This window comes from Carettochelys insculpta, chromosome 13, assembly GCF_033958435.1.
Source record: "Carettochelys insculpta isolate YL-2023 chromosome 13, ASM3395843v1, whole genome shotgun sequence".
Classification (NCBI taxonomy): Eukaryota; Metazoa; Chordata; order Testudines; family Carettochelyidae; genus Carettochelys; species Carettochelys insculpta.
In genome coordinates, this window is record NC_134149.1 from 1,336,721 (window position 1) to 1,354,987 (window position 18,267).

An 18,267-nucleotide genomic window follows, 5' to 3' on the forward strand; every position below is an offset into this window, starting at 1 on the left:
CTCTCTTGCCCTCAGGTCGAAAGGAGAGGGTCTCTCTTCACAGAGAATCTCGAAGCGCATTGTGTCCTGTATAAAAATGTGCTACTAACTTCGAAAGACTCCTTTGCTGGCCCCGCCTAGGGCTCACTCCACCAGGGCGGTGGCGGCATCAACAGCCTTTTTCAAGGGCATCGCATTAAAAGACGTCTGTAGAGCAGCGACCTGGTCATCCTATGACACCTTCGCCAAGCATTATGCTCTGCACCGGGTATTCGAAGAGGATACCCGTCTGTCGACTGCAGTCCTTTCAGGGGCAAGCTGCACATAAACTGATTACCCACCTCCTTACTTGGGTTACTGCTGGGTAGTCACCTATTGTGGAGCACCCACGGGGACACTTGTAGAAGAAAGAGAAGTTACTCACTGTAGTAACGATGGTTCTTCGAGATGTGTCCCCGTGGGTGCTCCACCACCCGCCCATCCTCCCCACTTTGGATCTCTGTTTAGTGTTTTTCAGGAGCATCCGAGGCAGTTGGTCAAGGAACTGGTGGGGACCGGATCGCGCACGTGGCTGGGGACGTGCAAGGGAGCGGCGCGCGCCGGTGCATGCGCGGTCCGGGAGAAACTGCTGGAAAGTTTCCGATCTGCGGCGCCGGGGCGAGCCCGACACCTATTGTGGAGCAACCACGGGGACACATCTCGAAGAACCATTGTTACTACGGTGAGTAACTTCTCTTTACTCCCCTATGCAGTAAATAAAAATATGTCTGCTTGTAGATGCTTCACTACCCAGCCTCCTTCCTCTCTGCTTTGGAGAGTTCTCTGGGGACATCATGGTAGAGAAGGAACTGTGCAGCCTGTAAACCCTCAGAGTGCAGGGTGAGCAAACATAGGGCACATGCCTAGGCTGAATAGGCACTATCACCAAAAATGTATGATTAAAAGTGTCTAGGTGGTAAGTATGCCTGACGTGCTTCATCCATAGGAGGATGCATTTCAAAGAAATCCATTTACTGAGTAATCTTCCTGTATTCACACTACTATAATTATCCAAGTAAATTTACACCTTGGTATGTATAAAATGTGCCACAAATATGTTGTATTACAATTACGCAGAAGTCTGATCTAGACACAGCTCCTGTCTGTAGAATTGGGTTCTATTCAGGACAGGTTTATCCCAACAAGCTACTTGAACACTTGTGAATTGAGGCTGAAATTAAAAGTAGCATTCTAGGAATACTGTTTAAATCTTCAAAACAGCACATCCATCAGTTGTGATTTCAGAGCAAATGCAGCGTTATCTGTTGTGCCAGTAAAGGTGAGCAAACAAGGGCTCATTTATCTTGGAAAAGCTGTTAATAAGAACAACACAGCACAGGTTAGGCTGCAAATTAACATGGAAAGGATACTTCCACACATTTTTGACTTCACTGAATAATTTAAATAACAAAGAGCTGCTGTTTCATGAGGGTTTGAAATAGCGTGAACTGCAGTTACTGTAATGTTGAACCCCTGCTGGGATGAAATGAACCTGCAGTATCCTTGTAGTACTGCCCTAGATTTATCTTACATATTACAAGGGCATATCTTGGGCTTCTTTGTAAAGCACATCAGTGCAAATCCAAATGTCCCTGGAGGGCTCTGAAGGTATATGTGCTCTACAACTTCACCACGAAATGCAGTGTAATAGGGAGACTAGCAGCAGCCTCTGCAGGCCCATAGCACTGATGTTCTGTTGCCTGCTGTTTAAACCCACGCCCCACTGCCTTGTGGGTTATCCTGGGAAGGAGGAAGGCTAAGGGAGTAAACCCTGACAAAAAATCTGGAGTGGAGTCTGAAGGCGGTTTGGTGTCAACTTCTGGCACTGTCCCGGCAACTCCTGCAGCTGACCTGGTACCAGACGTGGAGGTTATCCTCTCTTTTGGACCATATCAGTAAAGCCGAGAGGGGGACACTGGTGTCTGGGCAGCCCAGAGTCTCCATAATAAGTGCCCAGGCTCATGCCCGGAGAGGTACTCCGGCATCGCTGAACTGCGTTGCGTCAACACGGGAGGCAGCAGATACCGGTTATAAGCTCTTGCTCGACTGGCGTAGAGAACAAGCGCCAGGGGTTGCCTTCGACAGTGGGAGAGATCCTCACATCTCACTGGACAGTTACCTCCCGCCTCAAGCTGGGCAGCTCCCAGCCGATAGGGTACTGTCCCGCCACAGTTCACCTGCCTCGCTGGGTGCGTGAGGCTTAAGGTTCCTGAACCTGACAAGTGACTGAAATTTGGGCACCAGGCAAACCAATAAGAAAATCAACAAGAAATGAGAAACATCAACAATTTAAGCTTGCTTGCTGGAATGTGCGGACCATGCTGACCGGCTTGACTGAAGATCTTCAGGCCATCAGTGACACCCGAAAGACCGCTGTCATCAACGAGGAACTGAAGAGGCTCCGAGTAGATATCGCTGCACTGCAAGAGACACGACTCGCAGATTCGGGATCTCTAAAGGAAAAGGACTACACCTTTTTCTGGCAGGGTAAAGCCCAAGAAGAACCCAGAGAGCATGATGTTGGCTTTGCAGTCAGAAACACCCTTCTACAAATGGTGGAATTAGTCATGGGCGGATCAGAAAGACTTCTTCGGATCACGCTTCAAACTTGCGCCGGTCCCATCCAGCTGATCAGCGCTTATGCTCCAACCCTGTACGCCACACCAGAAGTAAAAGACAAGTTCTGTGACATGCTTAGTGCTGCTGTAGCGCAAATACCTGCTCATGAACAACTGTACATCTTGGGTGACTTCAATGCAAGAGTTGGAGCTGATTGGGCCTCATGACCTTCCTGCTTAGGACACTTTGGTGTGGGAAGAATGAATGACAATGGACAGCGTCTCCTTGAACTGTGCATCACAAACACATTCTTCTGAACGAAGCCCCAGCACAGAGTGTCGTGGAGACACCCACGCTCGAAGCACTGGCATCAACTAGACGTGGTCATCACTAGGCGTAATAACCTCAAAAACATCCTTCTGACACGCAGCTATCGTAGTGCTGACTGTGATACAGATCACTCGCTAGTTTGCTCCAAGCTGAAGCTGAGACCCAAGAAGCTGTACCGCTCTAAACCTGCTGGAAGGCCCCGCATTGACGCCAGAAAGACGGCAAACTCGGAGAAAGCTAAAAAGTTCAGAGACACCCTCCAGGAAAATCTGCGCAGCAGCCCTGTGGGCGCCGATGCGACATCCAAATGGCAACATCTGAGGGATACAGTTTACAACACGGCCTTGTCGGTGTTCGGAAGAAGAGCTAGCAACACGAACGACTGGTTCGAAGCTAACTCCGATGAGATGATTCCAGTCATTGAAAAGAAGCACGCTGCACCCCTGGAGTACAAACGCTCACCGAGCCAGAGTACCCAGCAAGCACTTAGAGCGGCCAGAAGAACAGTACAGTAGACAGCCAGGCGCTGTGCCGGTAACCACTGGCTCCAGCTATGCAGCAACATCCTGACCTGTGCCGGCTTTGGTAATCTCAGAGGAATGTACGAGGGTATGAAGAAGGCATTAGGACCCACCCAGAACAAGATGGCACCTCTGAAATCCAAATCTGGTGAAGTCATCGCTGACAAAACCAAACAGATGGAGCGCTGGGTTTAGCACTACTCCAAGCTGTACTCACGCGAGAACGTTGTGGTTGACGCAGCCCTCGATGCCGTCGAGTTCTGACCAGTATTGGACGAACTGGATCAGGAACTGACTGTGGATGAACTGAAGAGAGCCATCGACAGCATTGCAGCAGGAAAGGCCCCTGGTCAGGATGGTATACCACCAGAGGTAATCAAGTGTGCCGCGGACACGCTCCTGGAAGACCTACATGAGCTACTGTGCCTGTACTGGAAAGAGAGTGAGGTTCCACAGGATATGCGCAACGCTAACATTGTATAAGAACAAAGGAGACAGAAGCGACTGCAACAACTACCGTGGAATCTCCCTCCTAAGCGTCACTGGTAAAGTGTTCGCTTGCGTCATCCTTGTCAGACTCCAGAAGATTGCTGAGAGGGTGTACCCCGAATCGCAGTGTGGATTCCGCGCAGAGAGGTCTACCGTTGACATGGCCTTCTCTCTAAGGCAGCTGCAGGAGAAATGCAGGGAGCAGAGAGAGCCACTCTACATAGCCTTCATCGACCTGACCAAGGCCTTTGACTTGGTCAGCAGGGATGGTCTGTTCAAACTGCTCCACAAGATAGGCTGTCCTCCACGGTTACTCAAGATGATCCAGTCGTTCCACGAAGACATGAGGGGAACCATCCAATATGACGGCGCTTTATCGGATGCTTTCAGAATCAGGAGCTGCGTCAAACAAGGATGCGTGCTTGCTCCGACATTGTTCGGGATCTTCTTCACACTCCTCCTGAAGCATGCCTTTGGATCTTCAATAGAGGGCATCTTGCTGCGCACAAGATCTGATGGGAAACTGTTTAGTCTTGCAAGGCTGAAAGCTAAGTCTAAGGTGCGAGAAGTCCTCATCAGAGACATGTTGTTTGCAGACGATGCTGCTGTAGTGTCTCACACAAAAGACCAGCTTCAAAAACTGCTGGATCAGTTCTCCAAAGCGTGCAAGGACTTTGGGCTTACCATCAGCCTAAAGAAGACAAACGTACTTGGTCAGGATGTTGCTGAATCTCCATCAATCAGCATTGACAACTATACGTTAGAGGTCGTCCATGAGTTCGTTTACCTTGGGTCCACCATCACTGACACCCTGTTGTTGGACACTGAGCTAAATAGGAGGATCGGAAAAGCGGCCACAACTCTGTCCAGACTCAGCAAGAGAGTGTGGAATAACAACAAACTGTACACTCACACCAAAATGCAAGTCTACAGAGCCTGCATCCTCAGCATTCTCCTTTATGGCAGCGAGACATGGACCCTGTATGCCTGCCAGGAAAAGAAGCTGAACGTCTTCTGCTTGCTCTGCCTCAGGTGCATCCTTGGAATATCATGGAAGGACAGAGTGACCAACAGCGCCGTCCTCGAGCAAGCTGGAATCCCAACCATGCACACCCTCCTCAGGCAGCGTCGGCTCTGCTGGCTTGGCCACGTCCACTGGATGAATGATGGAAGGATTCCAAAAGACATCCTGTATGGTGAGCTAGCCTCTGTCAAAAGACCTCCCGGACGCCCCCAGTTGCGCTACAAAGATGTCTGCAAGAGAGACTTCAGAGAGGTAGACATCGAGCTGGACAACTGGGAAGAACTCGCAGACGACCACGGCAGATGGAGGCAGGGGTTACACAAGGGCCTTCAGAAGGGCGAGATGAAGATCAGACAGCTAGCAGAGGAGAAGCAAGCGCACAGAAAGCACACTAAGGACTTGCCAGACACCCACCACATCTGCAAGAGATGCAGCAAGGACTGTCACTCTCGTGTGGGTCTTCATAGTCACCATAGACGCTGTAAATGAAGTCCTCAATTTAAACTATAAAGGGCACGATCCATAGTCTATGCAGACTGAAGGATGCCTACTACTATTAAAAGGGCAATTTCACCATCTTGGATAATGGGCTACAGCCTCCCTGATTGAATTGACCTGATTTCTCCTCTCTTGATGTTCACAGCTCCACGTTAACTGCTGATAATGGGCCGCATCCTCGCATCCTCTGTGACTGAACAGACCTTGTCAGCTCTGTCCTTCCTCTTGACTAAGACTCCCTCCTTTTCATAAGCCCATATATTTAAACCATCCTCTGGAACCCCCCACTCATGCATCTGATGATGCATCTTTGCCCATGAAAGCTTGTGCTTCAAAATATTTGTTAGTCTATAAGGTGCCACAGGACTTCTTGTTGTTCCCCATCTTTGATATCTGCAGGAATGGCACCCATCCCACTTAATTTACTTCTTTCACAGGTCCTATTAATGACAGGTGGCTCCCCCATCCTGCTTTTTTTTTAATTCTTCTTCTCCTCCTTCTCCTACTTTATCCTTTCCTTCCCCATTAGATAAAGGATGCTTATTATCTGCTCCAAATCTGATGAAGTGGTCTTAGCCACGAAAGTTCATTACCTAGTAAATAACATTGTTAGTCCTAAGGTGCTACAGGACTGCTTGTGTTTTGTCCCCTAGATGCTGTGATAGATAAGTCCCTGTACAGCATCTCCTATTGGTATTGCAGCATGAGAGTTACAGTCCCATCACAGATTAGTTTTCATTGCATCTTCAAAAGATTCTGATATTCAGACTATTGTAGAGGTGACAAGCTGGGATAATTGAATTGTGGGGATTGCAAAATTCTCAATAAATTATATACTCGATTCTGTTTAGAGTCAAATATGACCCTTATCCTATTAGTAACTGAACATCTTTTAGAATTCCTAGAAGCAATATGACTAGCATATGTTATATTTGAGTCATTCTTTCTTGTATTGCTCTCCACAAGGAGAGTTTCTGAGTCTGGAGGTTATTTCTGTTCTTCCAAGTAATTTAATATATTAAATATACTCTGTTTTCTATGTTTCTATTAGCAAGGCAGGTAGAATTGTACCCTGCATCAGGAGTGGAAGGATATTGAGGTTTATGATAGTCTTTAGGGCATATGTTTCTTTGTTCCATCGTTCGATATTGGCCCCGAGAAAGTTGTCTGTTTCGAAGATGAATGTTACTTGTGCAATTTCATTGCATTGTAATTTTAAATTACAGACTTTAGGTTCTGAGGTATTGTGGCAACAAAGGATTGAGTGACTAAAAAAGTGACTAGTCTCAGAAGGGTAGGTGTACCAAACAGTGGTGATGTAGCACTTTAAAGACTAACTGACACAGCTACTTCTCTGTTACTATTCAACATGCAAGGGTAGCTGTGTTAGTCTGTAGCTTCACGAAAAACAAGCAGTCCTGTAGTACTTTAAAGACTAACAAATTTATTTATTAGGTGATGAGCGCTGATGTGTTTGTTCAGATTATGGGAAAAAAACAATATTTGTCCGTAAGAGAAGCAGAAAGTGAGTTTGAGCTTTTGAGAGCTAGGAATACAGAAAAATAGAAAAGCATGATTGAGATTATCCTTTTAATTACGTGATGCCGTAGTAGCAATGTTGGTTACAGGGTATTAGAGAGACAAAGTGAGTGAAGTAATATCTTACGTTGGTGAGAGAATCAAGCTTCTAACTTCAGTGGACCATGAAAACATGAAATACTGTCTCTCTGACCAGCAGAGGTTGGTCCCATATAAGACATGCCCTCATCCAGCCAGTGTCCCCTTAAGTAATACTTATCCCCAATTGTGCTGTCATTGCTGCTGCTGCTCCTGTTGTATAAACCAAGAAGAAAACAGAAAGGCTCCTAAGGGTCAGCTTCAACAGAAGTAACGTAATCAATGCTCTCCAGATGGAAAAATGAGTTGGAAACAAGAAAATGGTAATTGAGCCTTTGGAAAAGTCTCACAAACAGTGGGAGATACAGGAAAAATGGAAACAATGGGTGTGTCTACACGGGAACAAATCTTCAAAATGGCCATTCTAATGGCCGTTTCGAAGATTACTAATGAGGCGCTGAATTGAATATTCAGTGTCTCATTAGTATTAGGATGCTTCCAGCCACGGCGCTTCGAAAGCACCACTTTTGAAAGTGCACGGCTCAGCGTGGCTACACGGCGGTCCTTTTTGAAAGGACCCCACACCTTTCGAAATCCCCTTATTTTGCTCAGCTTAGCCTTTCAGAAAGGACCCCCGTTTAGCTGTGCCAAGCCGCGCGCTTTCTGAAGTGGTGCTTTCGAAGCACTGCGGCTGGAAGTATCCTCATGCTGATCAGGCGCTGAACATTCAGTTCAGTGCCTCATTAGTAATCTTTGCAATGGCCATTAGCATGGCCATTTCGAAGATTTGTGCCCGTGTAGACACACCCAATAAGTAAACTGCTTTCTTTTCATTGCTGTAGTAGACAATATTTCTGTCTTTGTAGTTTGCTTGCGGTCGCCTGGCTGTATTCTCACTATTCATATTTCTGTTTCAGTTGTCCCAGTTTTGTCCTTCTGATAAAGCTGTTCTGATTGCCCAGAAGACATGCTTGCTGTTGGCTGCTGCAGTTGATCTGGAAATGGGGCGATGCAGTTCAACACATACCGAGCAGGTGGAGTGGTGTTATGTTAACTAGCCCTGGTGCAGAAGAGACCTTTGTGATCTTCTAATGTGAGAACACTGCAGAGAAATAGATTTCTTTTTTAAAACACTCTGGCCATTTCTACACATGCCATAGAGGCATGCTCATAAAGGGCCTGAAATATGCTAATGAGGCGCTGCTGTAAATTCCCCGTGCCTCATTAGCATAAGGTCACATGATTTGGAGTCTGGAAGAGCATCTTCTGGACTCCAAATCATATGACCTTATGCTAATAAGGCATGGGGAATTTACAGCCACACCTCATTAGCATATTTCGGGCTGTTTATTAGCATGCCACCTTCTCCGGCGTGTGTAGAAACGGCCCCTGGAAGTGACTCACTCCTGTGAGTAATGACCTTAATGGTAACTCTATGAACTTCCCTTTGCACCTCTCTGACAACGATTGAGAGCCCAGCCATGCAAAACATAGCAATGCTGCTTGTTGTTCTCATTTTGTCTTCAACCTGTGCCTGGCCCCTCCTACAACTCTGTACAGAGACAGATGGGAAGATACCAATCTGGATTCCAGGGTTTGGCTTCTGGTACAAATACAGATGATAATGCCCTCAGTTACTCTGCCAAGTGGCATTAGGTTCAGTTTCTTACTGCAGTTCAGATTATGGTGCCCTATGTTGTTATTGAGCTGCTTACTTGGGTTCAATTTCTGATACAAGTCTCTTACTCCCAAGACAGGCTGGAAGTATTGCACTGCACAGATAGGAAGATCAGCTTCTATGAAAGTGTCTTGCACTCAGTAGCAATGTTTTCTGATTTTATGGTTCATGTAAACCATGCCCTTTGGGATTGCCTTAGTGCTATGTGCCTAGACTAGTGGAGCAGTGAGTGTAAAGGATCCTTACTGCTTTGAATGGGTGTTAAAGAAGAAGAAAAAGAAAATTGGGTGCATATGGTAATGAATTAGTTAGTCTGGCTTTCCACTTATTGTGTAGCCAGGTACTCTGAAGGCTTCTCTTCTGTAGTTTGCTGTGAGATTTATATTTATGCTTCCTTTTAAAATCAGTTTAAAAATGACACATTAATTTCATAAAATAGATTGAGCTTCTGTCTCAGGCCCTTCATCACATCCAGGCATGCAAGGAGATCTGGAATGTTCTGAAGCTAACAGGTAAGCTAGAAATTCTGTAACCAAATGCTGTTGATTATGTAGAAAAGCAGTACCTGTGCCTTAAATATTGAGTCTGTTCTGGTCTGGCTATGGTCTGAAGAAGTGGGTCTGTCCCACAAAAGCTCACCTAATAAACTATTTTGCTAGTCTTTAAAGTGCTACTTGACTGCTTTTTGTTTTGATAGTGTATAGACTAGCACGGCTTCCTCTCTGTTACTACCTAAAGTATGTATTTCTAGGATTTATCACTTCAACGTTGATGATAGTCATCAGAGTATCAGTGAACTAACTGTTCTTTCCAAAAAATACTAAAACATCTGTATTACAAAGTAATTTGATGTTTGAACTGGAAAGGCCAACAGCACAATTATTTTTGTGTATCCTTGTTGGCTTTCTCATTGTCTAGATGCTGTCTGATTTAGCAGTTTTCAAACTCAGAGATTTCAGATTAATTTTATGGTCTTACCAAATGATTGTAGAACAGCTGATACAAAAATTCCCAGGTCCTTTAAAACAATGTTTATTCTGACAAACCTGCTTCATTGCACTGTCAGTTTAACAGAAGAAAAAAGTCTAGATTTCCCAATTTCCCAATTTAACTAAAATGGCACATTGGGACTCAAATTCAGGGATTAGGTACTGTACCTAAACTGGCAGAACTGTTTGATGTCTTTTTTTCCTCTGGAGGAGCTTTCAGGGTTGGTATATTGTTTTCCTCAAGACAACCTGAAGAAAATAAAATGATGATAAGCTGTTAGTGTAAATTTTGTCTTGCCATTGAGGATTTATTATAGTGCTCTAAAATGCTCAAAGTAGTTATAGTGCAAAATGAGAAAAATAAGATTATGAACATGACATATACCTCAGTATACGGTATTCTTAGGACTGAGAATGAATCTCTCTTCTCCTCTCCCAGGCTTTAACCTCATTTAAACATGAACTCCTCTAAGTAGGAAAGGGCAGGTTCATATGATTCAGCCCTGCCTCTTTATTATCAATCGGTAACAGGGTTTGTTATATGCCTGCCTTTAACTAACTTGAATCACTCTCAACTTTTTGTCTATACGTATATGGTGGCAAGATTTCCTGGATTTTCCGTTTTTCTAAGTCCCCTTGAACATGCAGTACCAGTGGGCTAGGGTGAAAACACACATAAAACAATTCCCAGTGGTTTGTATAGGACATTGTGATGTTTTATTGTGATGAATATTTGAAAATTGAACTGATTCAGCCTGTATTTTGTACAGCACTTGAAAAGTTAACAGCTCAAGCTGGCACATACATAATTCACAGCAAGAGTTACATACTAGTCATACTGAGTGTGTGAAACTGGGCACGGGCAACTTTTATTGAGGTAGTAGTAGTAGTAGGCATCCTTCAGTCTGCATAGACTATGGATCGCACCCTTTATAGTTTAAATTGAGGGCTTCATTTACAGCGTCTACTGTGACTATGAAGACCCACACGAGAATGACAGTCCTTGCTGCATCTCTTGCAGAGGTGGTGAGTGTCTGGCAAGTCCTTAGTGTGCTTTCTGTGCGCTCGCTTCTCCTCTGCTAGCTGTCTGATCCTCATCTCGCCCTTCTGAAGGCCCTTGTGTAACCTTTTATTGAGGTGCTGGGTGGGAAAGGCACTGAATCTGTTAGAGTTGGTCACCTTTAGTGGAGTCACCGTGGTGTTAGATTTGGCCTACTGTGTTGACTGCTGTTTTCCAAGGAAAACTGAAATTACAAATCCAGATGACTATAGTGAATTGTGATTATGTTGTACTTGGCAGCATCAGTTCACACCCCCAACAGAGAGTCACCCTGCCCTTACCCTGCTCTGCCCCCACCATGACCTCTGGCCCTCTCTCCAACCAGATTAGCTGGGGTAGGAGACGGTGGCAGCACCAGCAACCACATGGGATCAACTCTGCCTCATCCCCCTGCTCTCATCCCGTGACACTCCACCACTGTTTCCCATCCTGCTGAGCCCCACTTCTCTGTGGGTGGCTGGAGGCTTTCCAGCTGTCCACAGAAAAGCAGGGCTCAGTGGGCTGGGAAGCAGTGGCAGAGTGCTGTGTGGTGAGTGCCAGGGAGAGGAAGGTGGTTGGAGGCAATCACCTGCACTTGCATGTCCCAAGCATACTGCTCTAACTTTTGTACCCCTACACCCTCCACTTCCATACCACGAGCACCTCATATACCCAAAACTTGACTCCTGCACCCCCACATCACTAGCTCACTGCCCTGAGCCTCCCCCACTCCATCCCATAACTTTTTGGAGTACAGTAAGCTCTTTCATATCCGGCATTCTATTATCCAGAACTCTCAAATAAGTGGCATTTTAACCATAAGTAAATTTTAGTTACATTTTCCATAAGTACAGTATGGTGAAAGTAAATATAAATAAATACAGCAAATACAGTAGAGCTGTCTACACAACAGTCATCTGTCAACAGAAGTTGCTGTCGGAAGAGATCTTCTGGCAAAACCTGTTGATAGATCACATCCACACACAAAAGGAGATCAAAAGAGGAATCCGCTCAGTTGAGAGAGAGAGAGGCCAGACGGCCTAGCTGCCCTCTCGACAAGGGCCACCTGGAAGCTCAGCAAACAGGGCTTCCCAGGTAACCAGAAGCCCCGCCTTTTGACAAAAGGGCCCCTAGAGCATCTACACATATTTTTTTGTCAATAAAATGCTGCCAGGAGAGGTATTGTACCTGAACGGGAAGAGATAGAATGCTGCCACCGGATGTGCTGGGTTTTGTCGACAGTCTGTCGACAAAGCACATTTTGCGTGCAGATGCTCTGTGGGTTTTTTCAACGAAACCCTGGTTTTGTTGGAAAAACCCGCTTGTGTAGGTGTAGCCTATAAGTTTACAGTGTACAATACTACTGTCATTGGCAAATAAAGTACTCTACATACATATTTGTTTGTTTCTTAGTATCTAATCTTTTTCTTTAGTGTTATGCATTGCTGAGTATACATCTCTATTATCCAGAATATTTGACTATCCGGCAACCTCTTGTTCCAGGGCTGCTGGATATGAAAGTGTTTACTGTAATTCTAATTGACTTGTAGATTTGTTTAGCATCTTAAAGCTATGTGTGGATAATATGCATTTTGTTTTGTTCACTAGCTTGAGTTGTTAGAAAGGATAATAATAGAGGTACTCCAAGAACAGTATTGATTTTCTTTTTATTTGATTTCATATTAAAGAAACATCAGAAGCATTGTTCCTTGTTAATTATCCCTTATTTTAATGTATTTTCTTCCACATCTATGGACTCTTCCTTTATATCTAGGCTTTTTGCTCATACCTGAGGTGCACATCCATGCCCTATCTTACTATTAGTGTTGCACGTAAGAAATTTTAGCCTATCCAAAAGAAAATTCAACCCATCCCAAGGATGGAAAATCTTGGAGGGAACATGGCTCCCTTGCCCTGCATGACATCAGGAGAGCCCTGGTGCACGCGTGGGGCTGGGGCAGGTAGAATCATAGAATCCTAGGGCTGGAAGGGACCTCAGGAGGTCATAGAGTCCAGCCCCCTGCCTAAAGCACAATCAGCCACAAGTAAATCATCCCAGCCAGGAGTTTCTCAAGCCGGGACTTAAAAACCCCTAGGGATGGAGATTCCATCACCTCTCGAGATAATGCATTCCAGTGCTTTACCACTCTCTTGGTTAAATAGTTTTTCCTAATATCCAACCTAGACCTCTTGCACTGCATTTGAGATCATTGCTCCTTTTTCTGCCATCTGTCACTACTGAGAACAGCTTCTCTCCATCCTCTTTAGAGCTCTCCTTCAGAAAGTTGAAGGCTGCTATCATATTGCCCCTCACTTGTCTCTTCTGCAAACTAAATAAGCCTAGATCCCTCAGCCTCTCCTCGTAGGTCATGTGCTCCAGCCCCTAATCATTTTTGTTGCCCTCCACTGGACCTGCTCCAGTGCATCCACATCCTTTCTGTACTGGGAGGCCCAGAACTGGATGCAGTACTGCCAATGTGGCCTCACCACTGCTGAATAGGGAGGAATAATAACTTCTCTATCTCTGCTGGAAATGCTCCTTCTAATGCACCCCAATATACCATTAACCTTCTTGGCTAGAAGGGCACACTGCTGACTCATATCCAGCCTCTCATCCACTGTAATCTCCTGGTCCTTTTCTGCTGTACTACTACTTAACCTGTCAGTCCCCAGCCTGTAACAGTGCTTGTGGGATTCTTCCAACCCAAGTTCCGGACTCTGCACTTGTCCGTGTTGAACTTCATCAGATTACTTTTGGCCCAATTGTCCAATTTATCTAGGTCACTCTGGACCCTATCCTTACCCTCTAATGTGTCTACCTGTCCCCCTATCTTAGTGTCATCTGCAGATTTGCTGAAGGTGCAATCTATCCCCTCATCCAGGTCATTAATAAAGATATTGAACAGTACTGGTCCCAGAACTGATCTCTGGGGCATGCCTCTTGAAACCAACCACCAGCCAGATTGAGCTGTTGATTGCTACCTGTAGGGCTGGACCAACCAGCCAGCCTGGTGCAAGGCATCCAGCACTCCAGCATGCAGGGAAGGTAGGAGCTGGGGAAAGGGTTAGGGCAGCAGGGGTTGAGGGGGAGGGACAGTGCCAAGTGGACTGGAGGGGCAGCAGTTGTGGGCAGGACCTGCTGTGGGCGGTGGTCCGCATTTCCAAAAAAAGCACATGCCCCAGAAATTCCTGCATGTGGGCCTGCTACACAAGCTATTATGGTTTATTTGTGTTCTAAGAACATCATCTTTGGGCAGAGTCTTGCAGGACTGGTTTCAGTGGGAGTTTTGCCTGAGTTAAAGCTACAGGTGCAGGCTCACTGATGTACATTGGAGGAATACTACCTCATTGTTTCCTGCTCCTCTGTTGACACACCGTGCGACATTGGGTATGTGAGCTGACCTCTTTATACCTCAGTACCTTCATCTATACTATGGGGATAAATTATACTTATTCATCTTTGCAAACTTCTTTGAGATCGTTAAGTAACATGTTATATAAAAATGAGGTGTTATTATTATTATGCTTATTGTTCTGAAAAGAACGTGCATCAGGATTAAAGGAGATCTGGTGATTCTACTTTATAGTGAAGCTTCAGAAGAAAGAGGTGGCAGCAGTCTTTTCTGGCATTAGGAAAATGCTATTGAATAGGTTCTTTCTTGTATGTCAAAAGTTTTAACTGCTGATTTGTAAATGCCATCTCTGTGCTTGACCCTGTGCAAAACATAGAGGAAGATCTGAATACTGTTTCATGGAACTCTCATTCTCAGTGCAGAAGCAAAATGATGGTAAGGGACCAGAAGCAAGTTACAGGCACAGTGTAGGGCAGGGGTCAGCAACCTTTCTGAGGCTGAGCACCAAAATTTGATGTTTTGACATTTATGTACAGTCCAAGTGCCAGTGATACTTTTTAAAGTCATTAAAGGTGTGTCTACACTAGAATGCAACATCGAAGTAGCAAGCACAATTTTGAAATGGTGCACGCTACTTCAAAATTGAAATTGATGTTAAGACAGTGAGACAGCGAAATCGCTATTCCTATCAGAAAATGGGAATAGTGCTCTATGTCGACATCTAATGGCAAAGTAGGAAGTGTGTAGATGTTCCTCTTCCCGCTACTTTGAAATAGTGGGGTCCGCCATGGCAGCAATCAGCTGTTAGGCGGAGACATGTCGTCCAGCCCCTGCGGGGCTGCATCTTACAGTTTAATTTAGTAACAGATTGACTAGTCACAGGCAATATGATGTCTTTTCTGCAGGAGATTTCTCCAAAGACCCAACAGACACCTTGTTGTTGCTTTATGAATTTGAAGCAAGAGCCAAACTCACTGATCCAGAAGTGGACAGCCTACTGGAGTCGGTGTGGGAGCTTCCACAAATAGAAACTAAGACGCTGGAAACCATTGCATGTAAGGGCCCTATTAACATTTCTACAGTTCTTAAGGCCATGTAAAGAAAATTGGCCATGGTGGCATCTTATGATATTTTTTCTCTTTCATTTGGAGTGGATTAGATTATTCTCTTATGCTCTACAGCAATGAAAATCTATGCAAAAATCCAGATATGCTTTATAATCTTGGGGGTGGGGTGGTAATTTGTGATCCTGACAGTACTCAAAGATCTTTTGGTGATATTTTGTGGGTGAGTCAGTGCTCTACAGACTCCCTCCATCTCAAAAATCCAAAAACTTTTCATAGAATTTACGGCCAAAAGGAACCATTATGATTTTCTAATCCAGTGATACTCAGACAAGTGGCTCTGTAATATGTCTCTCTTGGCTCTTCGCAGCACATAATATTAAAACACTCTGTGATGTAATTATAAACCAGTCTTAAGTTATGAACCAGTCAAGATATGGTATTGCCAGGAAATGTAAAACAAAACCCAGTATGCATCGTTAATGTAGGATACCTCTATTGTTGTGTCACTGCAGCAGAAGGAGCCAGCCAACAAAGGGACTCTCATTCACTAAAAACGCCCCAATTTTCTTAAGCTCTGCAGCTGTCATTCAGGCACTTCTGACAAGAAAGAAAGAAACCCACGTTGGTTGTGCTCTGTACCTGCAGTCACTAATACTGAGCACCTCTGCAGGACAATAATAAAATGGCTGCTTATGAAAAAGCATATTTGTTGTACAATTCTAGAGTCATGCATCACAGGCGATCCAGTAACAGTGCAGTGACCAATGAACGGGATGTCTGACCTTGTCACTTCTTTTTCCTTCCATGTGTTCTTTTGTTTTTCAAGCATTAGCAATGGAGTCTCCTGCTCATTATCCATCTGTGTGTAAGAAGGCCCTCAAGAGTGCACTGATTCTTCATAAGAAACAGGAAGCCTTTGATGCTGTGAGAGTCAGGTTAGTGTTCACACCAATTACTGCTAGAAGGAATAAGAGGGGAAATGTGCGAAGAAAGCCAAATAGTCATGTATCCCATCAACTGGCCATTGTTTATCCTGGATGTATATCACACTGGCAGGGATATGAGGGACTCTCAGGGAAGGAAGACATAAAGGAATCAGTTATTGATACCTGGGACTGGGGGCAAGAAGTCTGGACATATCTCTCTTTACACTGAGAAAGTAGGTGAATTTTATGAGTTTATACTGTTCGAATCTCTATACAGCATAAAACATCTTGATCTAGGGTTCAGCTCCCAGAAGGACTGTATATTTGAGTGTTGTGAAAAGGTGTCATACTATGCTGCTTACAGTGTGTGCATGTGGCCTTGGGGGTTTGGCCCTGTCTCTGTATATGCACTGAAGCAGATTGGTGAGCTGGGCTCAGCAAGACAGCATTACAGGGTGCCTTGACTGTTAAGTAAAGCAAGCTTAGTGTGGTCAAAGCACATCAGCTGACAGTCCCGAGGCGGTCCCAACCCATCACAGAGGATGTAGTATGTGGACAGAAGAGGATTTATAGGGGACTGAATTGGAGACTGAGTTAACTCTCTAGTGAAGACACATCCTTAGGGAGAGGAACGCTGTAAGGTATCAGCCTAAAAACCAGTGAGTGACAGTGCTTAAAACATAATGCCTGAGAGACGATCCCATAATGTGGGGGGGCGGAAAACAACTTTTTCATATAGGACTTTTCTACACTACAGAATTATCTCAATTAAAGCTATGCTAATGATCAAAAACAGTATAATTACCTCACTTACTCATGTTCAGACAACACTTTGTTGAAGGAGTGTATCCAAAGTTGGTGCGGTAGCATCAACAGTGAGAGCAGTGTAGCTATCCCACTGTGCTACTTGTCACTTTCTACAGCTAGAAGTTGTGGGATAGTAGAATGGATCTCACTGCACCATGAACATGGGACAAGTGTCCCAGGATGTTCTTTTTTTCCATCCCACCATTCTGTGGGCTTCCAGCTGCCTTTCACAACATTTTTCAGTGTTCTCCCTTTACTGTGCACCTACCATCTCTTAAAATATGAACTGCATTGCTCTCTACTGTTACAGTCACTGTTATGAACACATCACTGGTGGTCATGCAGTATATCATGAGCACCCAATCTGAACACAGATCTGAGGTGCTGTACCCTCTGTGTGCAATGGAAAGAAACAGCATCAAATTACACCTCCACATTAGCAATTGATAATGGGCCACATCCTGCCTGACTGAACTGACTTTATTTCTTCTCTCCTCTCTTGTGTTCACAACTCCACGTTAACTGCCGATAATGGGCCACATCCACCGTGACTGAATAGACCTTGTCAGTTCTGGCACTCCCCTTTACCGAGACCCCCTCTTTAAATCCTGCTCTGAAACTGCCCCACTCATGCATCTGATGAAGTGGGTCTTTGCCCACAAAAGCTTGTGCTCCAAAATATCTGTTAGTTTATAAGGTGCCACAGGACTTCTTGTTTTTCATCAAATTACTTTTGACATTCATGGAGTATCTGTACCCAGTGGACCACAGCTTTTGGGCTTTGGAAACACAAATTGTGTGGTGGGATTGCACCATTATGTAGGTCTAAGATAACAAGCAGTGGCTGCAGAACTTCTGGATGCAGAAAGCCACCTTCCTAGAACCTATGCGGGACTCATCCCAGAACTGCAGAGCAAGGACAACAAAATGAGAACTGTCTTCTCACTAGAGAAGTGCATGACAATCATGATGTGGAAGCTGGCAACTTAAGACCTGTCAATTGCAAATCAGTTTGGAATCAAGAAGTTCACCATTGAGGCTGTGTTAATTCAAGTGTGCAGGGTTGTTTAAATCAAGCAGGCTTTGAGGCACCATTTGACAATGAGCACCAATAATGTGTCTTTTTATACAGCACTCTGCCATACTTTAACTTGCCACCTTGCATGAAAATTTTGATGATTCCTGACCATGATTTAAATTCAGCAAATGATGAAATTGCAACTGGAATGAGTTTGGGGTGATCACAGAAAGCAGTTCTATATTGGCTGCAGTGGGAGGGGACTGACAACATATTAATTCTAGTGTGATTCGGGATTCCAACATCTGTTTGCTTCTCCATCACTTTTATCCTC

At 44.8% G+C, this 18,267-nt stretch overlaps 1 protein-coding gene across 1 annotated transcript in view; it reads left to right on the plus strand.

Annotated features, from left to right (window-relative positions):
• LOC142020235 (testis-expressed protein 11-like) overlaps positions 1–18,267 on the plus strand; it is a 104,966-nt gene that overhangs the window by 70,733 nt on the left and 15,966 nt on the right. Inside the window, exons 9-12 of the mRNA XM_075007918.1 lie at positions 7,974–8,090; positions 9,174–9,246; positions 15,021–15,170; positions 16,009–16,117. Coding sequence (XP_074864019.1) covers positions 7,974–8,090; positions 9,174–9,246; positions 15,021–15,170; positions 16,009–16,117 — 449 coding nt within the window. The remainder of the gene's footprint in view (positions 1–7,973; positions 8,091–9,173; positions 9,247–15,020; positions 15,171–16,008; positions 16,118–18,267) is intronic.